This window comes from Apodemus sylvaticus, chromosome 5, assembly GCF_947179515.1.
Source record: "Apodemus sylvaticus chromosome 5, mApoSyl1.1, whole genome shotgun sequence".
Lineage (NCBI taxonomy): Eukaryota > Metazoa > Chordata > Mammalia > Rodentia > Muridae > Apodemus > Apodemus sylvaticus.
The window spans coordinates 127,621,195-127,640,019 of record NC_067476.1 but is presented as its reverse complement, the minus strand read 5'-3'; the positions used below and the strand labels follow the sequence as shown (position 1 = coordinate 127,640,019).

The 18,825-nt window shown below is 42.6% G+C and overlaps 1 protein-coding gene across 3 annotated transcripts in view; it reads left to right on the top strand.

The window, feature by feature from the left end:
* Dzank1 (double zinc ribbon and ankyrin repeat domains 1) overlaps positions 1–18,365 on the top strand; it is a 54,096-nt gene extending 35,731 nt beyond the window's left edge. For 2 of the 3 annotated variants that reach the window (XM_052183793.1, XM_052183792.1), the window contains exons 13-21: positions 474–681; positions 3,151–3,254; positions 5,406–5,480; positions 6,489–6,585; positions 7,001–7,101; positions 9,682–9,762; positions 10,222–10,349; positions 13,145–13,219; positions 14,007–18,365. In XM_052183793.1, the coding sequence (XP_052039753.1) occupies positions 474–681; positions 3,151–3,254; positions 5,406–5,480; positions 6,489–6,585; positions 7,001–7,101; positions 9,682–9,762; positions 10,222–10,349; positions 13,145–13,219; positions 14,007–14,172 (1,035 nt within the window). In that variant the 3' untranslated portion in view covers positions 14,173–18,365. The remainder of the gene's footprint in view (positions 1–473; positions 682–3,150; positions 3,255–5,405; positions 5,481–6,488; positions 6,586–7,000; positions 7,102–9,681; positions 9,763–10,221; positions 10,350–13,144; positions 13,220–14,006) is intronic. The other variant, XM_052183794.1, reaches the window with a different exon arrangement.
* The last annotated feature ends 460 nt before the right edge of the window (positions 18,366–18,825 follow it).

Sequence of the window (18,825 nt, the reverse complement as noted above, 5' to 3'; positions counted from 1 at the left end):
AGCTGGTTTTTAGCAGTTGAATATGTTTGCACAGTAAAGACTGTATTCAATTGAATTACAGAACTGAGAGGGTAGAAGTCTTCCAGGCCCCAGGCAAGATAGAAGCATCATTAATTGGCTGAACTGGGGACAATAAATGGCCAAGGGGAGTGGGCTGCCTTCATGAATCAAGCTTAAGTGTTGCTGGAAAGACAGAAGCAAGGAAGATGCAGTGGTGGGGAGAACACGTCCACCACCATTACCACTCTCACCACCACTGCGGTGGCAGCCACGGCCATCACCATGGCTATCGCCTCCAGCACTGCTGCCACCACCACCACCATTACCACCACCACCACCATCCAGCAACAAAACTTAGTTCAAAGAAAGGGTTTAGGTGTTTTTATTCTGATTTAAATTATATTCTCTGAGTATAGATGGATTTAATTAAATTATATGCTAATCTTTGAGTGTATGGTCTCCCTTGCTCATAGCCCCGATCTGCCTGGCAGCCCCTAAGCGTCCCTTTGCCCACATCTGCCACTGGGTCTAGGAAGGACACGGGCACACAGACCTCTGGCCTGTTCTACCCATCTGGCAAGCTCCTGGCAAAGAAGGAACTGGAGGCGGCTTCTCACAGGCAGAGGCAGGAGAAGATGAGTGACCACAGGCCGGTCCTCACAGCTGTCAGCCCGGGAAGAGGTAAGGGGGACACTTGCTTCAGGTGGGCGGCGGCCCTCTCTCTGACAGAACCGCCCATATTTTCTCCCTTTTAGGTTTATTTTCATGGACTGGAAGTATGTTCCTTTTCCTTTGTTCGGGTCATTTTCTCTTACGAACGGCAACCTTTCCTAAGCTTTTACTCCTCCTGCACTTTAACTCCCCGCCTGCGGTCCAGTGCATCAGTCTCATGGTACCTGTGGGCCTCTGCTGGGTAGACAGGCTGAGGGTGTGGCATCACTATCACCTGCCGTTACGGCCTTTTAGTGTTTAAAACTCGCATGGTATAAGGTTCACCAGTTAGCCATGCTTAAGTGTGCAACTGGATGACAACAAGCACTTTAACAATGCTATGTCGCTGTCTTCACAGTCTGCAGAACACAGTCAGCAGCTCAGGAGCAAGCCTGTGCCTCTCAGATGGCCACCTTCCACATCCTGGAAGGCCTGACGGCCACCCATCCGCCTGTCCATGGGCTTGCCTCTTCCTGACATTTCTCAGGCCCTTGTGATAGGCGTCCTTCACATAGTGTCCCAGGGAAAGAGAGAGAGAGAGAGAGAGAGAGAGAGAGAGAGAGAGAGAGAGAGAGAGAGAGAGAGAGAGGAGAGTAACTGCAGGGGCGATGTGGAACATGTTTAGGATCTGCAGCCTGACTCCCTGAGTATGTGTCTAATGGCTCCTAGGAAGTTTGGGTAAAGCCTCGATGTGCAGTTGCTGTCACAGACAGTTTTTCTCACCTTCCTTTTACTCCTTCATTTTAGTTGAACTTTCCTCTTTTTTTTTTTCACTTTTTGTTGAGACTGGAGATTTTTAATAATTGATTATTCAAGCCTGGGCTAGTTTCCCTCCAGGCTTCACTGCTGTTTGCATGTGAGTCTAGGATTAAAGGCAAGTGCCACATTCAGGTAAAATTTGTATGTAAAAATAAGTCTCCTATCTCATTAGTATGAAATTTTCCTTTCATCTTTAATAAATAGCAAAATTATGTTTACTAGAGAATTTTTTAAATAGATTTATTTTTAAAAATGTTTTAACTTACAGTCATTCTGTGTCTATGTGTGTAAAAGAGAAGCAATATAACTAGAAGCTGATTCATGCAGTATGAAGAGTGGCCAAATAAAATTTTGCTTTTGTATGTTAAAAAAAAAAAAAAAGAAACCTGTGTCCCCTGCAATAGCATGTACTCTAATCACTGAGCAGCCTCTCCAGCATCTCACTGCTTTATAAACTGGTTTCTCTAGGGAAAGGGAGTACCGAGCTCCTCAGACACCACTGTAGAAGTATCTCAGCTCTAGTCTTTTTTTGGGTGGGGGACTTTTTGGCTTTTGGATTTTTTTTTTCTGAGGCAGGGTTTCTCTGTATAGCCCTGGCTGTCCTGGAACTCACTCTGTAGACCAGGCTGGCTTCGAACTCAGAAATCCGCCTGCCTCTGCCTCCCAGAGTGCTGGGATTACAGGTATGCGTCACCACCGCCCGGCTTCTCAGCTCTATTCTTGCTCCCTAAGTTTCCATGTTAGGAGTTAGAAATCATCCATAATTTGATTGACTCTTGCAGACTTGAGTGTAGCATTAGTCCTAAGGGAGATTGTCTACAGCCATTTCCAGAATGATTCCTAATATCCCTCCTATCCTCAAGAGGAAAAGACTGTTTCCTCTCTCTCTCAGAATCTAGATGACCTGGTCATTTGCTGGCCAATGGAACATGATAGGTCAAATACCCTGACAGTTCTTGACTTAAGCCTTAAAAAAGATGGAGGTCACTGTGCTCTCTAAAAAGTGATTACCAAGTAAAGAAAATCATCATGTATTCCTGAATGAAAGAGACTCTACTTAACGAGAAAAGGACTAAGCCATTTGAGTGAACCCAGATAGCAGGAGAATAGAAGAGCTAAATCATCCTGTCAGTGGCTGACTAGTTCTGCCATCTTAGCTGAGATCCCACCTCAATCCATCTCACCATGTTGAGGGTCTCCAACCTGGGCAGAAAGGTGGGAGCCACTATGTCTTTCTCTTCCACATGAGAACCAAACATCAGGGCTCACAAAACTGCTCTGATTCCTAATTCAAATGCATTAAAATACCCATGTAGACTAGCAAGGGCACAGGAAACTTTCTGGAGAAGTGGGCTCATTCTGTATGTTGATTAGGACAAATACAATCATCAAACCCATAAATTTAAGACAGCATGATTTATGTGTAAGATAGAATAACATAAGAAGAAAGGACTTGACATGCAGGCAATCCATGAAAATTTGAAATGCTGTAACATGTGATAATCATGTATAATAGCTGGGATGGTTGTAGAACTTACTTTAGTGTGTACTTGAGGTTCTGTATGGAAAATGAACACAGTTGATCCAGGAAAATAATCTGAGAACATATACTCCACACTTGCTGCTGTCTTTCTTAAATATGGAAGACTTATCCATTCTTGGGTCTCACTCCTTTTTTAGGCTACTGGAGAAAACAGTTGGATCACATCTCTGCTCACCTCAGGTCCTATGCTCAGAACAACCCTGAGTTCCGGGCCTTGATTGCAGAGCCCAGGATGGGAAAGGTGGGTAAGATGCGGCTTCTGCTCAGAGCATCCCTGGGAACAAGGCCTCCTAAGACCTGGCTTGTCACGTGTGCATCTCTTTCATCTCTGCTTTCCACCCTTATCTTGTGAGGCATACGGACATGAACATAAGAAAGTGATGGTTTTAATGGCACAAAATTCAAGTTGTGTTGTTTTTGTTTGTTTTGTTTTGTTTTCTGTTGCATTGCTTGGTTTTAACTTCGTAGATACTCATAGGAAGTCTTACTTAATTACCAGTGTAACTGTGGCCCAGAGAAGTTTGGCAGGCTGTTCCAAACTGCACTGCTATATCTCAGGCATTTAGATTGTAATGAACATGCAGATTCCAAGGCACATGACATTTCTGTGGCACAAAATCAATACTAAAAGACAGTTCAATGGAAGAACATTTCCTGTTTGTCACAAACTAGAAGAGACCCTTCCAAATCAGACCATCAGCTTCTCTGACACAAAACCATCCAACACTGAATCTGTCTTGTTTTCAAGGACTGTTCAGCTTCCTTGAATGAACTATTTTGATAGCTTATATACACTTGGTCCTAATCTGGAGTTCAGCAACCTGTGTCCTTTGCTTATTGGATAAAAGGTATTTCCATCCATTTACATGTGAACTGTGGCTGCTTTGAGCTTCAACAGCAAGTCTAAGCATTTGCATTAGAGAACTTATGCCTCACAAGACCTAAAAAAACTTTACCATCTAATCTTTTTTTAATTTAAACATTTTTATTAGATATATTCTTTATTTACATTTCAAATGTTGTCCCCTTTTCTGGTCCCTGCCCCCTGAAAATCCCCTAACTCAGTCCTACAAAGGATAATAGATAGGAAACGCCAACATAAGGAGGGAAACTACACCCTAGAAAAAGCAAGAAAGTAATCTTCTTTCAACAAACCCAAAAGAAGATAGCCACACAAACATAAAATAACATCAAAAATAACAGGAAGCAAAAGTCACTATTCCTTAATATCTCTTAACATCAGTGGACTCAATTTCCCAATAAAAAGACATAGACAAACATACTGGATACATAAACAGGACCCAGCATTTTGCTGCATATAGGAAATGCACATCAGTGTCAAAGGCAAACACTACCTAAGAGTAAAAGGCTGGAAAACAATTTTCCAAGCAAATGGTCCCAGGAAACAAGCTGGAGTAGCCATTCTAATATCGGATAAAATAGACTTTCAACCAAAGTCATCAAAAAAGACACAGAAGGACACTTCATACTCATCAAAGGAAAAATCTACCAAGATGAACTCTCAATTATGAACATCTATGCTCCAAATGCAAGGGCACCCACATTCATAAAAGAAATTTTACTAAAGCTCAAAGCACACATTGCATCCCACACAATAATTGTGGGTGACTTCAACACCCTACTCTCCTCAATGGACAGATCAGGAAAACAAACTAAGCAGAGACACAGTGAAACTAACAGAAGTTATGGACCAAATGGACTTAACATATTTATAGAACATTTCATCCTAAATCAAAAGAATATACCTTCTTCTCAGCACCTCATGGTACCTTCTCCAAAACTGACCATATAATTGGTCATAAAACGGACTTCAACAGATATGAGAAGATTGAAATAATCCCATGCCTCCTATCAGATCACTACAGATTAAGGCTGGTTGGTCTTCAGTAGCAACAAAAATGACAGAATGCCCCCATCTTATCTTTAACAGCATTAGTTGCCCCTGTTTATATTTGTTCCACAGCTTACAGAGAAAGCTGCTTACTTGTGAGATCCTTTGTTGCATGTCGAGCTGCCTCCCCACCCGTTCACCAGGATACCTTCTCGAAAGTGATGCCACAGCCATATGGCTGACTAGAGGAAGACACTTGTCGAAAATACAATTTTGGATCTTGTTTCCTTATTCAGTCTGAGAGTCTCAGTCCTTGACTGAAGTATTTTGCTCATTTATAATTAGGATTACAGATCAGTTGGTTTGGGTTGTGCTATTTTGTATTTTGTTTTCTATTTATCTCATCTAGTTTATTCCCTTTGCTTCTCTATTTGACCTTCTGTGGTAAATATTTTATTAAATATTGAGTTTGATATCTCAGAATTTTTAGATATTGAGTCCCTCACCACAATTGAGAATGTCCTTGAATTTCTTTTAAAGCTTATCTCTGCTACCGTCCATGAAGATGGCTATGAAGTTAGCATCAGGCTGAACTATATTCAAGTCTCAAACAAGGTATGTAATCCTTCACAAGTTATTCGTGATCTGACTGAACTGGTGAATTCTGGCTTACAGTTTACATAAATGCTTTCATGTAATGACTAGAAAGAAAAGTTTCAAGTAGTATGAAACTTGGTGTCTTGATTAGAGCTTCATTGCTGTGAAGAGACACCATGACCACAGCAACTGTTATAAAGGAGAACATTTCATTGGAGCTGGTTTATAGTTCAGAGATTTAGTCCATTATCATCCTGACAGGAAGCATGGTGACATACAGGCAGACATAATACTAAGAGCTAAGAGTTCTATATCTAGATCCATAGGCAGCAGGAAGTAACTGCCGCGCTGGGTGTGGCTTGAACATTTGAGATCTCAAAGCCCATGCCCATTGACCACTTCCTCCAACAAGACCATATCTACTCCAAAAAGGCCACACTTCGTAATTATGTCCCTCCCTATGGTCCTATATGGGTCATTTTCTTTCAAACCATCACACTTTGACAAGGAATTCCATAGGATTGTGTAAATACTTGTGCTCGCCATCAAAGAGGCCATTGCCTGACACAGAAGGATTTGGTAGGAACCGGAGTTGCCACCCACCCTGGCACTGGTACTTCTCTGGGCCATTTACAACTCACTGAGGTGATTATGTATAGGATACATCAAACTTGGGAAAAGACTAGCAAAAATGTTTACTGGTTTTCACCTTGACTTATTTGTTTTATACAAAATAAGCCAGTTGAAAGTCTAAGGCAGGAAGATATCAAGGTAAAGGCTGGAGTGAGTTCAGAGCCATCTGGGACAACTTTGTGAGACATTGTCTTAAAACTAAAAGTAGACAGTACCCTGGGGATATAGCCTAGAAGTAGCCTGGTTGCCTACTGGTCACGAGGTTCCGGGCCTCAGCCTGTGAATAGGCAGGCAAAGTGTCCCTCCTGAGGAGCAGGCTAGCAGTGCTCATTCTCTCTGTTGAGACATGGCAGCACCATCATTAGTAATGCTTGAAATGTTCTCATTGGCCAGAGCCTGTACTTCAACAAGTCGGTGAATCTCAGTGACCACTTTCTGAGCAGTGTCACCGAAGGTGGGAACGGGCTGTCTGGCAGCAGGTCCAGCTTGGGTGAGTCCTACCCTTCTGTGAGCTTTCAGTAATTAGCCAAGGACAACTGGGCAAGGATTGATGAGACTTGTATAAAATCTGAAGCCAAGTTACAAAGCTCAGCGTGTTTCAGGCAATTTATTTTTCTGGCTTCTCTGGAGTTGGGGGTGACTTTTGAAGTCCTTCTCGGGCCTAGGAAGTGGATTTGCTTTAGCTGGAGAGGGTGTGCATGTGGTTTAACCTAAAAATTAAAATCCCTTCTTTCCCTCCCTCCCTCATTTTCCAATTCCTGGATGGGGGTGGCCAATGGTCCTTCTTGCCAGGTTTAATAAAACATTTCTAGAAAGCCCATTTTATCTTTGTGACTTTTGAGGGGCCTCCTTGCATGTGGGAAATAAGGCAGGGTCATTTGGTCTCCAACTCTTTGTCATTTCAGTGAGTGCCTATAGCCAGAGCCTCTCAGACACCCCCGAAAATATCAAGAAGATGAAGAATCTCAAGGCCAAAACCTTCCTTGTAAACCCAGAGCCGCTCACAGTAGGTGACCTTCTTGGTCTCTGTAGCTCCTTCCAGCCTGTCACCTTGTTATTTATTTGGACATTCTATAATGGAATGCTTTCTCATTTTCTCCTCCTCTTAAATAACTGTATCATTTATAGTGTGGAGGCGTAATCCTTTAAAACTTCTCAGAATGGTAAACTAGAACTATTCTAAACCAGTCTCATCAATTTCCTGGATCATCTGTTTTTTCTGGGGTCAGTTCTGAGTGCTCATCTGTCTCTGTTTTGTATTTTGTTTGGCTGGATACATGAGGACCCTTCATTGTCTAATCACTGAGTAAATGAAGGGCTAGTTGGATCAGTACTGGTGCCTGGCCTGGGTTGTCTAGTGTAAATGCTGTGCATGAACAGGTGTGTGAGTTGAAGTCCCTATGGAGATTTGTTCACACAAATTTGTTCTTGTTCTACTGCTGTGAAGATATAGCATGAGCAAGGCAACTTATAAAAGAAAGAGTTTAATTGGGGGCTTGCTTAAAGTTTCAGAGGATTAATCCTTTATCATCCTGGCAGGAAGCATGATGGCATGCAGACAGACACTGGACCATTAGCTGAGAACTACCTCCTGACCCACAGGCAGAGAAGGGGAACTGGACCTGGCATGGACTTTTAAAACCTAAATGTGCACTCCCAGTGACACACTCACTTCAACAAGGCCACACCTCCTAATCCTTCCCAAACAGTTCCACGGACTAGGGACCTAGCATTTAAACATAGGAGTCTATGAGGACCATTCATTCAAACCACAACAGTGGGATTCCACAGAATTACTAGGCAAGAGGTAGGAGAAGCATTAGGGTCTCCTGGATTGCCCGTGTAGAAGGTCTTTCCTCTAGCCGCAAGGGTGTTAAAGTGTGATGTGCTCCTGTATATTTGCTTGCTTGTTGCTTTGCTTTCATCTACTTTAGTGGTCTTGGGAATCCCTCGAAATCACTAGTTCACTGACAGTGGGTATTACTTCAGGATTTCCTGAAGCCTTAAGGATTTTGGGGTTTTTTATTAAATGCATACTTTGGAGAAAGTGTGAAGAGGGTGCCTCCACTGCCTTCCCCAGTTTGCCTGTCACTTGGCTGCAGCACAGAGAACTGTGAGGAGCAGTGAGCACGGAACTGGGCATGTGTAGTGCATCCTTCCTCCCTGGGGTCGGCCAGGCACTAGGGATTCCACAGGGCGCATGCACCAGCCTCCTTGCTCGCACACAACTGCTCTGAAGGCAGGGACTGGGTTGTTGTTGTTGTTGTTGTTTTCTTGAGGGTTTTGTTTGTTTGGGTTTTTGTTTGCTTTTGTTTTTATTTTGTTTTTTTGCATTTTCATGTCACTCCTGCAACCCGGGCCTCACAGGCACTAGTAAATTTGGGAAACTGATTGTTTATGATTATGCTCTTCATCTTCCCTGAGTTTGAAATAGTAAGTGAAATACAGAAGTTCTTAAATTAGCAGCTTATGCCTTTAAAGATCACATCTCCTTGGTCTCTCTGTGACCCAAATCTACTGCTATATGCCTTCTTATCTGCACTTCCCAGCTCCAGCTATGTAGTGATTATTTTGAGTAAACTCTGATGTGGCCCCAGAGCTCATGAAGCCAACGTTCTAATACATTTTCCAGTAAGGTACAGAATTCACTGTGCCTGGATACCATGCTCAAGACCCGAGCTGGGGTTTCTCTGATTTGGATACAGTACCTTGTTCTAAGAAAGTCACCAGTGAAATGATGTGACAAATGAGGGGCAATGTAGCCTGAACCCCATATCTTCCGAAAGGCTTAGCAACCCAGGAAGGCAGGGGGATTAGGTTTGGTCAACACTTTGACAAAGATCAGCACACAGTGACAGAAGCATACTAAAAGCAATGTGCTTTTTGGTGCCCTCTTCCTTCAGGCGTTCAGTATTTGAAATCCTTTATATATAAAAAACGATGTTAAAGACATGTAACAGTAAATTTCATAGCATTTGAAAACATAAAAGAAATTCTTCATATGTCTATGGGCAAATAAAAGTATTTTTTCTAAGAGACAGGCTCTGTTGGTTCCATTTCTGAAGTGGGCTTATGACCTGTCATAGTGGCCTGACCTTGAGCACTTTAGTAAGCCTACAGGGTAGATTCTTGGTTTCACCCTAGCTGCATTTCCTAGAAAGATTCATTACAAAGCTAGCTAAGTTTCTGAGGTTTTGTGAGGTCTCTCATGAGTTTCCTTGCCCTTGATTGTATAAAACAATGTCAATGCAGTGTCCTTACCCAAGCCAAGCTTGGAAGCTAAGCACAGGTTAGACATGTTACAGTTCCACAGAGATGTCAGTATTGCTGCATATGGAAGACTGTGGACACCCAAAACCACTCAACACATACACACATACATACACACACACACACACACACACACACACACACACACACACACACATACACACACGCTCTTTCCCTCTCTCAACACTCACCCATCCATGTGGCTGCTAAGCTGGGAGAAGGAGGGAGATTGGGGAATTTTCCTTGAATGCTGGGGCTGGGACTCTACAACACTTATGCACAAAGATGAAGATGACCACAATCTGTTGCCCTGCAGCATGAAAACAAACTCCTGCTGGAGGAAGTTGGCTCCACAGGGAAAGGAAGACTGTCTGTGCTGGAACAGCTGCTGGATGAAGTGAGTGCCATCAGCACGGGCCTCTCTGCAGAGATCAGCCTGGTTTGTGCCTGCTGCCTGTTAACTAAACTCTGTGTGTAAATGGGGTAAATGACCAGGGAAGAGATTTACACTCTACCGATTTTTTATAGCAAAGAATGATGTAGGCAAGCACTTGTAGGTCTAAGTAATGTCCATGAGGCTAGACAACATCCCTGCTCTGTGATCAAATTTACCTTCAGCCTGCTTTCCTACCATGAAAAGGTGGCTCCTCCTGATGTGAGGACACATCTTAAACATCTGGGGGCTTGTTCATTATAGCCGCGTTCATAATATTCCTCATTCTCCTTTCCTGTGACTTACACTCAACTCAATGCCATCATCCCATTCTAGGACATTTGTTGTTCATGGCGGGATGGCAGATGGGCAATGTTGAACTCAGGGTTTTATGGCAAGTTTGTGCTTTTCCGTGACCCACAGGGAGCAGACCCTAACTGTTGTGATAGTCAAGGTCGACCTGCTGTTATTGTGGCTGTTGTGAATAAACACTATGAAGCCATTCCAGTCCTCGCTCAGAGAGGAGCAGACATCGACCTGCAGTGGGGACCGTAAGTGAAACATTGAAAGGACAATAGAGTACCCTGTTGTGACTGTGTGTAGCTCACAGGGTTCTGTTGCAGTAGAATCAGTCCATGCAAGTGCCCTGTTCAGCAGGAACCACTTAGAACTGCTTTGATCTATTTCAGCCTTAGTTCGAGGCTGAGTAGGGTGTTTTTCAAAGCTAGTGTTTTAATTACTTTGTTGTCCCTGTGGTTAAAAAGCCCTGATAGAAACAACTTACAGTAGAAAGGGTGTAATTGGGCCTACAGTTCTGGGAGGATGGAGTCCAAGCTGGTAGCAGGCAGGAAAGGTATGATGGCAGGAGCAGGGGCTTTCTGGTCATGTTGAAGACACACTCAGGAACCGGAAGTGGGGCAGGGCTATAAAATATCAAGATCCACCCCAGTGACCTTCCCTAGTGAATCTCTACCTCCTAAAGGTTTTTCAGTCTTCTAGAACAATGCCTCAAGGAACATTTCTTTAAATCACAACACTGAGTTAAAAATTTTAAATACTCAATTGGGTTGCCTAGCTTATTAGGTTTTATAAATGACAATGCATTTGCTAACCTATTAATTTTATCATTTTGGGTATTTTTATGTAGAAATGGCCAACCTAAAGCTTGCTAATCTTGGCTAATCTGGCCTTGAACTTGCAATCCTTCTGCCTCTGCTTCCTGGATGCTGGATTATAGGTGTGTGCCACCACATCCAACATGAACTTGTCTGAATCTAGCAAATCTTTAACTCTTGGGATAGTGAACAAAATTTTTGTCATGATCCAAACTGTTAAGAACTTTACCAAGTAAAGCGAGACATCATGAAAATACATCCGTGAATTCAGTGCAAAGAGAAGGCATTGCACAGGTACCTGCAGGTTACCATACCACAGGTGAGGAACTGGCATGTGGGGTTACCACACCATCTCTTGGCTCCTTAGATTTCCCCATCTGAGGATGAAGACACATCCTATGTAAAGTCATTCACTGTCCAATCTCAGAACCAGCTCAACTCACAAGCCAGTCCCTATCTGGTTCTTTGCTTGCTTTCAAATTTGATATATACTTATGACAAGCTGTCACAGTAGAGATGTCTGAGGATGCTGCGGGCACCCAGCCCTCTTGCTTCCTGGATTCTTAGACAAGTTCAAGCCTGGTTTGGTGAGATGCGTTGTTGGGTATGTCTGGCTACTATGGAGGGGGAGCAAAGTCCCATAGCTTTGTTTCTGTTACCTGTTTCAGTTTCTCTTGTGTTTTTATGCAAAACATACTCTTTCTGACTAATATTCATTTTGGTTTTCTTATTTCAAATCAACTATATGTACTTATAAAACATGTCACTATGTCTGTTGGTACATACCTGTAGTCTCAGCACTTAGGAGGCCGAAACAGGAGGACCATGACTCTGAGGCCAGGCAGGTCTACAATAACAAGAGCCTGTCTCAAAACACAGGGATTACATGTTTTCTCTGAGAGCATTTATATATTTCCAATAAGACACGTATATGAGAAAATTCTGCTCCCTTTCAGTTTTATTTTATAGCAGAATATTTGATATACATTATAGAACCTTGTTGACTTTGAGTTGTCTGAAGGTTTTCATTCACCATGCTACCACACCCTTCATTTTCCACACCTTTGCCGCTTTTTCTTAGTCATGAAATGATGCTGTTGGGGATGGGGACTGTAAATAAGATCTCACTGTATAGCCCTGGCTGGCCTTGAATTCACAAAGATTCACCTGCCTCTGCATTATGAGTCCTGGGATCCAAGGGTGCCCTACTGTGGCCAGAGATGCTATTTGCTTTATAATATACTTTATATAATCCAAACAAACTTTTCATAGCACTTAAGCATGATGATGTCTTGTGCCTAATATACGAGTCACTTTTTGAATGATTCTTCAGTAAAATGAATTCTGGATTCATGAACAGTCCAACTAAGAGTTTGAAACTAATCTGTCCATATAATAAGTTACTCTTCCTTGGTTTCCTTACATGTTCCGTCAGCACACCACAGTGGCACAGATGCACATGTGAGGCCATCTGACTGGTGAAAATGTGCCATTGCAGGTCTGCTAAGCCCCAGGACTGAGATTGTGCCTGTCCATTTGACCTCACAGAGGAATAGCTCCACTCCCACTGCATTATCAAGGTTGCCCTGAGCAGGGCTTGACTTACATGGGTGGAAGACTTTTAGGGAAGAAAGCCAGACTGGAGGCCACGCTCTCAAATCAAACACAGATTTCACCTTCCTTTTTAATAGATGCCAGTTAAGGAAAGTAGACTTGCCCCCAGAGAGTAAAATGCTACTAAATCTAACTCAAATATATTCATCTAAAAAGTTTAGACCTGAGCCGGGCATAGTTGAACATGCCTTTGATCCCAGCATTTGGAAGGCAGAGGCAGGTGGATCTCTGTGAGTTCAAGGTCAGCCTGGTCTACAGAGTGAGTTCCAGGACAGCCAGAATACATAGTGAATCCTATCTAGAAACAGAAAAACAAACAAACAAACAAACAAAAACAAAAAAGAGTTTAAACCTTTCAGCAGGCCTTTGCCTTGCAGCTGGGTTCAGTAGACCCAGGGACCCTGTCCCGTTCCCTCCATCCTTCCACTCTCAGGTATCAGCCAGAGATCTTGCTTTTCTGTAGCAGAGAGGCTTGGCAAGTTGTTTCTTAGCAAACCAGAATTAGGGCCAGTAAGATGATTCAGCAGGTACCTATCACCAAACCTGAGGACCCATGTTTAATCCCTTCCCATTGTGCTGATAACACTAGAAATTTACCCAGAACATTTTCCCCACAGTTTCAGAAATACAGCTCTTCACGAAGCAACTCTACTTGGCCTGGAAGGAAGGGAGAGCATCGCCACTTTACTGGGGTATGTTAAAAAAAAAAAACTGAGGGTACCAGTGACATCTCTACTGACATTCAGAGTTGTCAGAATGGCCCTACCTTCTGAACTGTTACCCCTGCCAATGAAGGCCACTATCGCACAGTGAATGTTACTCTCATTGAACATGGTTATAGGACTTTGATGCAGTTAGGGCAGGCAATCGAATATTTGAAATCACACAGCCCTTTAAAAGGTCTCAGAGTTGTATAAAAAGGATGATTATCATGTTCATATGTATATATTAATTAATGCTGGAAATTAATTAAGTGGAATCATTCCTTAATCAGTTTTTCCCCATATAACCACAGAAAGACCTTTTAATATTTCAAAACCCTAGTTAAGCCTTAGCTGGGCAGACTCTCAACCAGCTCATCTAAGTGAACCTGACCACCTAGCCCCATCCAGCCATGTGGCTAGCTATACCTTCCAGAGCTGTGGTCATGTCTGTGTCCTCCCATGTTTCCTGATGACATGAAGGGATTTTTCCCCTTTTTCTTCCTAGAGTTCCTTTCACCCTCCCAGGAAGTCCCACCCTCTACTTCCTGCCCAACTAATTGGCCATCAGATTTTTATTAAAGCCAGTCAGAGAAGGTAGGTGAGGAAAGACAGAGACACATTTTCACATAGTGTACCCCAACAAGGTAGAGTCACTCAGAGTTGAAGCCATAGTGTCTTCTTAGGGACTTTTATGGGGTACATTGGCCTCTAGGAAAGGAATAGTCAAGCTCTGAGGTCATATGCCTAAGTGATTGTTTCTCCACTTCCTTTGCAGGTGCAATGCAAACACCCAAAAGAAGAACACAAGAGGCCAGACAGCATATGACATCGCTCTGGAGATGGGGGATGACCTCACCTCTTCACTCTTTGCCACTAAGTTCACTCAAGGTCTGGAGGACCAACTTTCTCCACCTGGGAACCACATCCTAGGTGACAGTTAGATCTGAGGGAGTCAGGAGGCTGCAAAGAGACTGCCCAGCTTTAGCTGTGCTTGGTTTTGGAATGTGTATTTAAGTGTAAGAATTCGGGTTGAAAAGAACTCCTAAGAGTGTGCGTGTGTGTGTGTGTGTGTGTGTGTGTGTGTGTGTGTGTGTGTGTGAGAGAGAGAGAGAGAGAGAGAGAGAGAGAGAGAGAGAGAGAGAGAGGAGAGAGGGAGATAGAGAAGAGAGAATGTGTGTGTATATGTGTGTGTGTGTGTGTGTGAGAGAGAGAGAGAGAGAGAGAGAGAGAGAGAGAGAGAGAGAGAGAGGAAATTGAACCTAGGGACTTGCAGATGCTAAGGCAAGTGTTGTACCACTGAGCTATATTCCTAGCTCTCTTTATTTTGAAATAAGATCTCACAGAGTTGCTCAAGCTGGCCTTGAACTCACCCTGTAGCATAGACAGGCTTTGAACACCGTGAGATCTTCCTGCCGCAGCCTCCTAAGTAGCTGAGATTACAGGTTGGTTGTGACAAACAAAGCCAATGTTTTGTTTTTTGTTTTTAGTTGGTATAACTACCCAATATCACATATACCTTAGAGTATGGTAAAATTAGCGTTTTTGTGTTTCATTTTCTGTTTTGTTAGGATTTTTTTTTTTTCTGAGACAAAAATGTCTACTATTAGACATGGCTGGCCTAGAATTTGCTATGTAGACCAGGCTTACCTTAAACACACAGAGATCTGTCTCTGCCTCCCAAATACTGGCATTAAAAGCATGTGCCACCATGTCCAGATTTTTTTAAATATTTTATTGATAATTTTGAAATTTGGTTTTTAATTTTTTTCTGAAACAGGGTCTCATGTGTCTTGTCCTTGAGCTTGTTATGTAGCCAAGGGTGACCTTGAACTTGTGATCCTGCTGCTTCCAGCCTCTTAAGTGCTGGGATTACAGACTTGTACCACCACATTGGATTTTATGTGGTACAGGAGACTGAACCCCAGGCTTCATGCATGCCAGTCAGTACTCTACCAACTGAGCTACATTCCCAGCCTGGTTATTATCTTTCCATAGATAATAATTACTTGTGGTTTAAAGCCAAAAGGTATAAAGTACTATATAATAAAGTTCTTCTCATCCAGGTTCTTCAACCACTGCTTCATCCATAGAACCAGCCATGTCTCTGTAGAGGTGGTACAACATTATATACTCACATATGTATGTGTACACAAGGTGTATAACATAAAAATATAGCACGTATATATCCTCCCCTATAATATAGCTTAATTAAATACTGTGTAAGAATTCATAGCAGAATGGCTATGTCCTTTCCTTAGCAGAAAACAGTGTATCTGAAAAGTCTCTTCCCAGGATTCAGAACTGGATGACCCCGTCTTGTGCTCCCTTGTACTGGACTCTTCTCCCTCCTCCCAGCAGTATTCCCTGCCTCGTGGTGACCCCTCACCCACAGCAGACAGATGGCTGAAAACAATTCTACTTGGATGAGAGCATTACAGACTGGCTTTTTCCTACCAAGGATGAGAGAAATATGTTCCTAGGAATGGGTTTAATATTGATGTAACTTAGATTCTGCTAAGTCTGCTGAAAGCAAGACCACACTCAGCATGACATTGTGTTTCCCAGTGACTGTTCCTCTTCCCCCAACTCATGTCCTCACCCTTGATGTGATGTGATGTTCAGGACATCCATAAGGAAAGGGAGCCACTGTCTATAAGAGACTTGTGAGGTCTCTTCCTATAGCTATGTTGACATCTGGATAGTGCTATCAGATGCTTCTGTGACTGCAGTTTCACAGGTGTTTTGTTTTCTACTGTCTAGCAGAGAGTCTAGCTCTCAGGCCCCTCCTTTGAAGAACATTCCACATTGTATAAAAAACTCATTGTTCATGGGCCTACAGTAGCTATATCTCTCCCTTTTATTTATAGAATAGTACATGTGAGTCTACTTGGAGAGAGGTGGTAACTGCCACCTTGTCTGCCTCTCTGTGTAATGAGTGAAACAGTTGGTCACAATCAGTGGCCCAATAGTAGTTGTGATCCCACATTCCTCAGAGCTACTTTTTTCCAGAAGTCACTCTACAAATCCTTGACCAATTTATCCCCAAATTCTCTGCCTGGTTGTCTGTTCTTTGTATTTCCCTTGAAAACCTTGAAACTATTCCCCCAAATACACTGGCACACTTATGGAGTTGGCATAAAACAATCTTAGATACAGCATTGGGGAAGCACAGATAGAAAGTGTCAAGAGAAGACAGAGAAATCAGACCAGCTAACAATGTTGGAATGTTATGGTAATGGCATCAATATCATTCTTAGTACATGCAAAAGAGGGTATGTAGGCCAAAAATGATAAGTCTTGTTGAGCAAAGAGAGGCTCAGTGGCCATGGAGGAGGCATTGACAGGATGGAGAGTGGTCATCTGAAAGATGGGTTTGCATGGTTCAAGGGAAGAGCATCTGATGAGCAGAATACTTCTCCAGACTGTTGTCTGACTAGGGCATTAGTGGATTCAGAGGCCTATTGAGTTCTTAACTGATTGGTGGTGACAGCCCAACTAAAGGGACATTCTTTAGAGCCTTTGCTGTTTGGTGTTAGGTAAATTCATAATGAAGTCCACTGGCTTATGCTGGAATACAGTTTGATCTCATTCCCCACATAACATACCTGAAGGCCTCAGTAAACTTCACAGGCTAATCCCCTTGTAATCCTCCAGAGTCCTCCATCTTTAGCAAAGTTGAATTTGTTAGGTTGAGACAAAAATGGTATTCTCCAGCAGGTACATTGTCTCCTGTGACTGATGAGGCAAAGCTCTCCATTGTTTTCAATCTGTTACCATTTTGGCCCAGTCTGGATCTTTCTATCTCTGACGTCTCTGCATCTATTGTAGGAACCCAGGAGGAGCTGTAGATTTTCTTGGTTGGCATTTTTGGCAGGATGCAGTCTATAGGTTTGAATTAAGTTCAAGTTACCCAAATTGTTGAGCCAAAATAATATCTACAAAAGTGAGTCATCAAGTCTGAGAGTCTGAAAGCTGCCTAGACAATTCAGCTTTGAACACAGGCCTTCCATGATTCCAGATTCACTGAATGTAAATCTTTTTAACATGTAGGTGGCACTTAGGCCAGCTCATGTCCCATGTGCCATTAGGACCCTGGTGGGAATGAGGCTGCACCTTCCTGCCTACCAGAGACATCCACATGGCAAACAGCAAAGAGCTGGTGATTCCTTGCATATTCTCAAGGTTAACATGTAAGTGGGATTTTTTAGTTGTGTCTAATACTGTGAAATGACAAATGGTCTGTTTCCCTTCGGTAAGATTCTTCAGTGACGTGACCACATGGGTTGTTTCTGTGTCATGTTCCTGACAGCCAAAGTCCTGAAGGTGCCTTTTCATTTTAAAGTGATTTGATCACTGAGTTCAGCTTTGAGAAACAGGTGGGAATAGAGGAGTCCCAAGAATAAACCTTTAAGAAATGTGGGCCGGTGAGATGTCTTTTAGTGGTTGAAGGTGTGTCTTTGAAGAGGCTTCTGGGATCTCCTCATTCTCTTCTGCTTCCTGGTGATGAAGTGAATGATTTTGGCCTGGTTTGATGTAGTGCCTTGCCTCAGGCTCAAAGGCATGGAACCAAATGATCACAGACTGGAAACTCCAAAACTGTGAGCCAACACAAAATGTTTTGTTTGTAAGTTATTTCCAGTATTGTGGTATAGTGATGAAATGCTGCTGATTAGTACAATGTTGTGCCTGCATGCTTACACACCCAGCCTCCAAGCCTGAGGCTGTGAGTCTTACGTTAATTATAGCTCCTGGCCCAAGGTAGGGTCTTAGGAAATACTTGTGAAAAACCACTTCATAGTCTTTTGAATCATCAATGTGCCTAAAGGATAGCTTTGCAAAACAGACATCTCAGCTATAAAGTCTGGAAAACATGAACTGTCTGATAGAAGGTTGTACTCAACAGGAACGTGCACATGCTGTGCTAGCAAATTTCTAAAATGATCAATATCTTGGTTGTATCGGCCTATGCACTGTGAGAAGAGTTATGTTGCTGCAGGTTTTGCCTCCTACACATGTGTATAGTTGAGATGGATGTTCGGGTCTCAGCAGAGTGCTTAATCCTGTGTTTATCCCATGCAGACAAGTGATTGTTTCATAAAACATTTCATTCTTATAGCACTATAAGAATCTAAAACAGCAGAAAATTTAAATAAAGTAAAAACTGCTGAACTACACATTCTTACGGTGTCTGTTTTCTCAAGGTTTCTGTGCATGTCAGATCTCAGCAGAGTGATTAACTGTTTATCCTGTGCAGACGAGTGATTGTTTCATAAAACATTTCAGGTGTGTTATAAGTATCTAAAACAGCAGAAAATTTAAATGAAGTAAAAACTGCTGAGCTACACATCCTTAGAGTGTCTATTTTCTCAAGGTTTCTGTGCATGGACTATTTCAAATAACTAGTTAGTTTTGTTAAATAGTATCTATTTCTGGAGCTAGAGAGATAGCTCGGCAGTTAAGAGCACCCGACTGCTCTTCCAGAGTCCCTGAGTTCAATTTCCAGCAGCTACTTGGTGGCTCACAACTATCTGTAATGGAATCTGATGCTCTCTTCTGGTGTCTGAAGAGAGCAATGGTGTACTCATATATGTAAA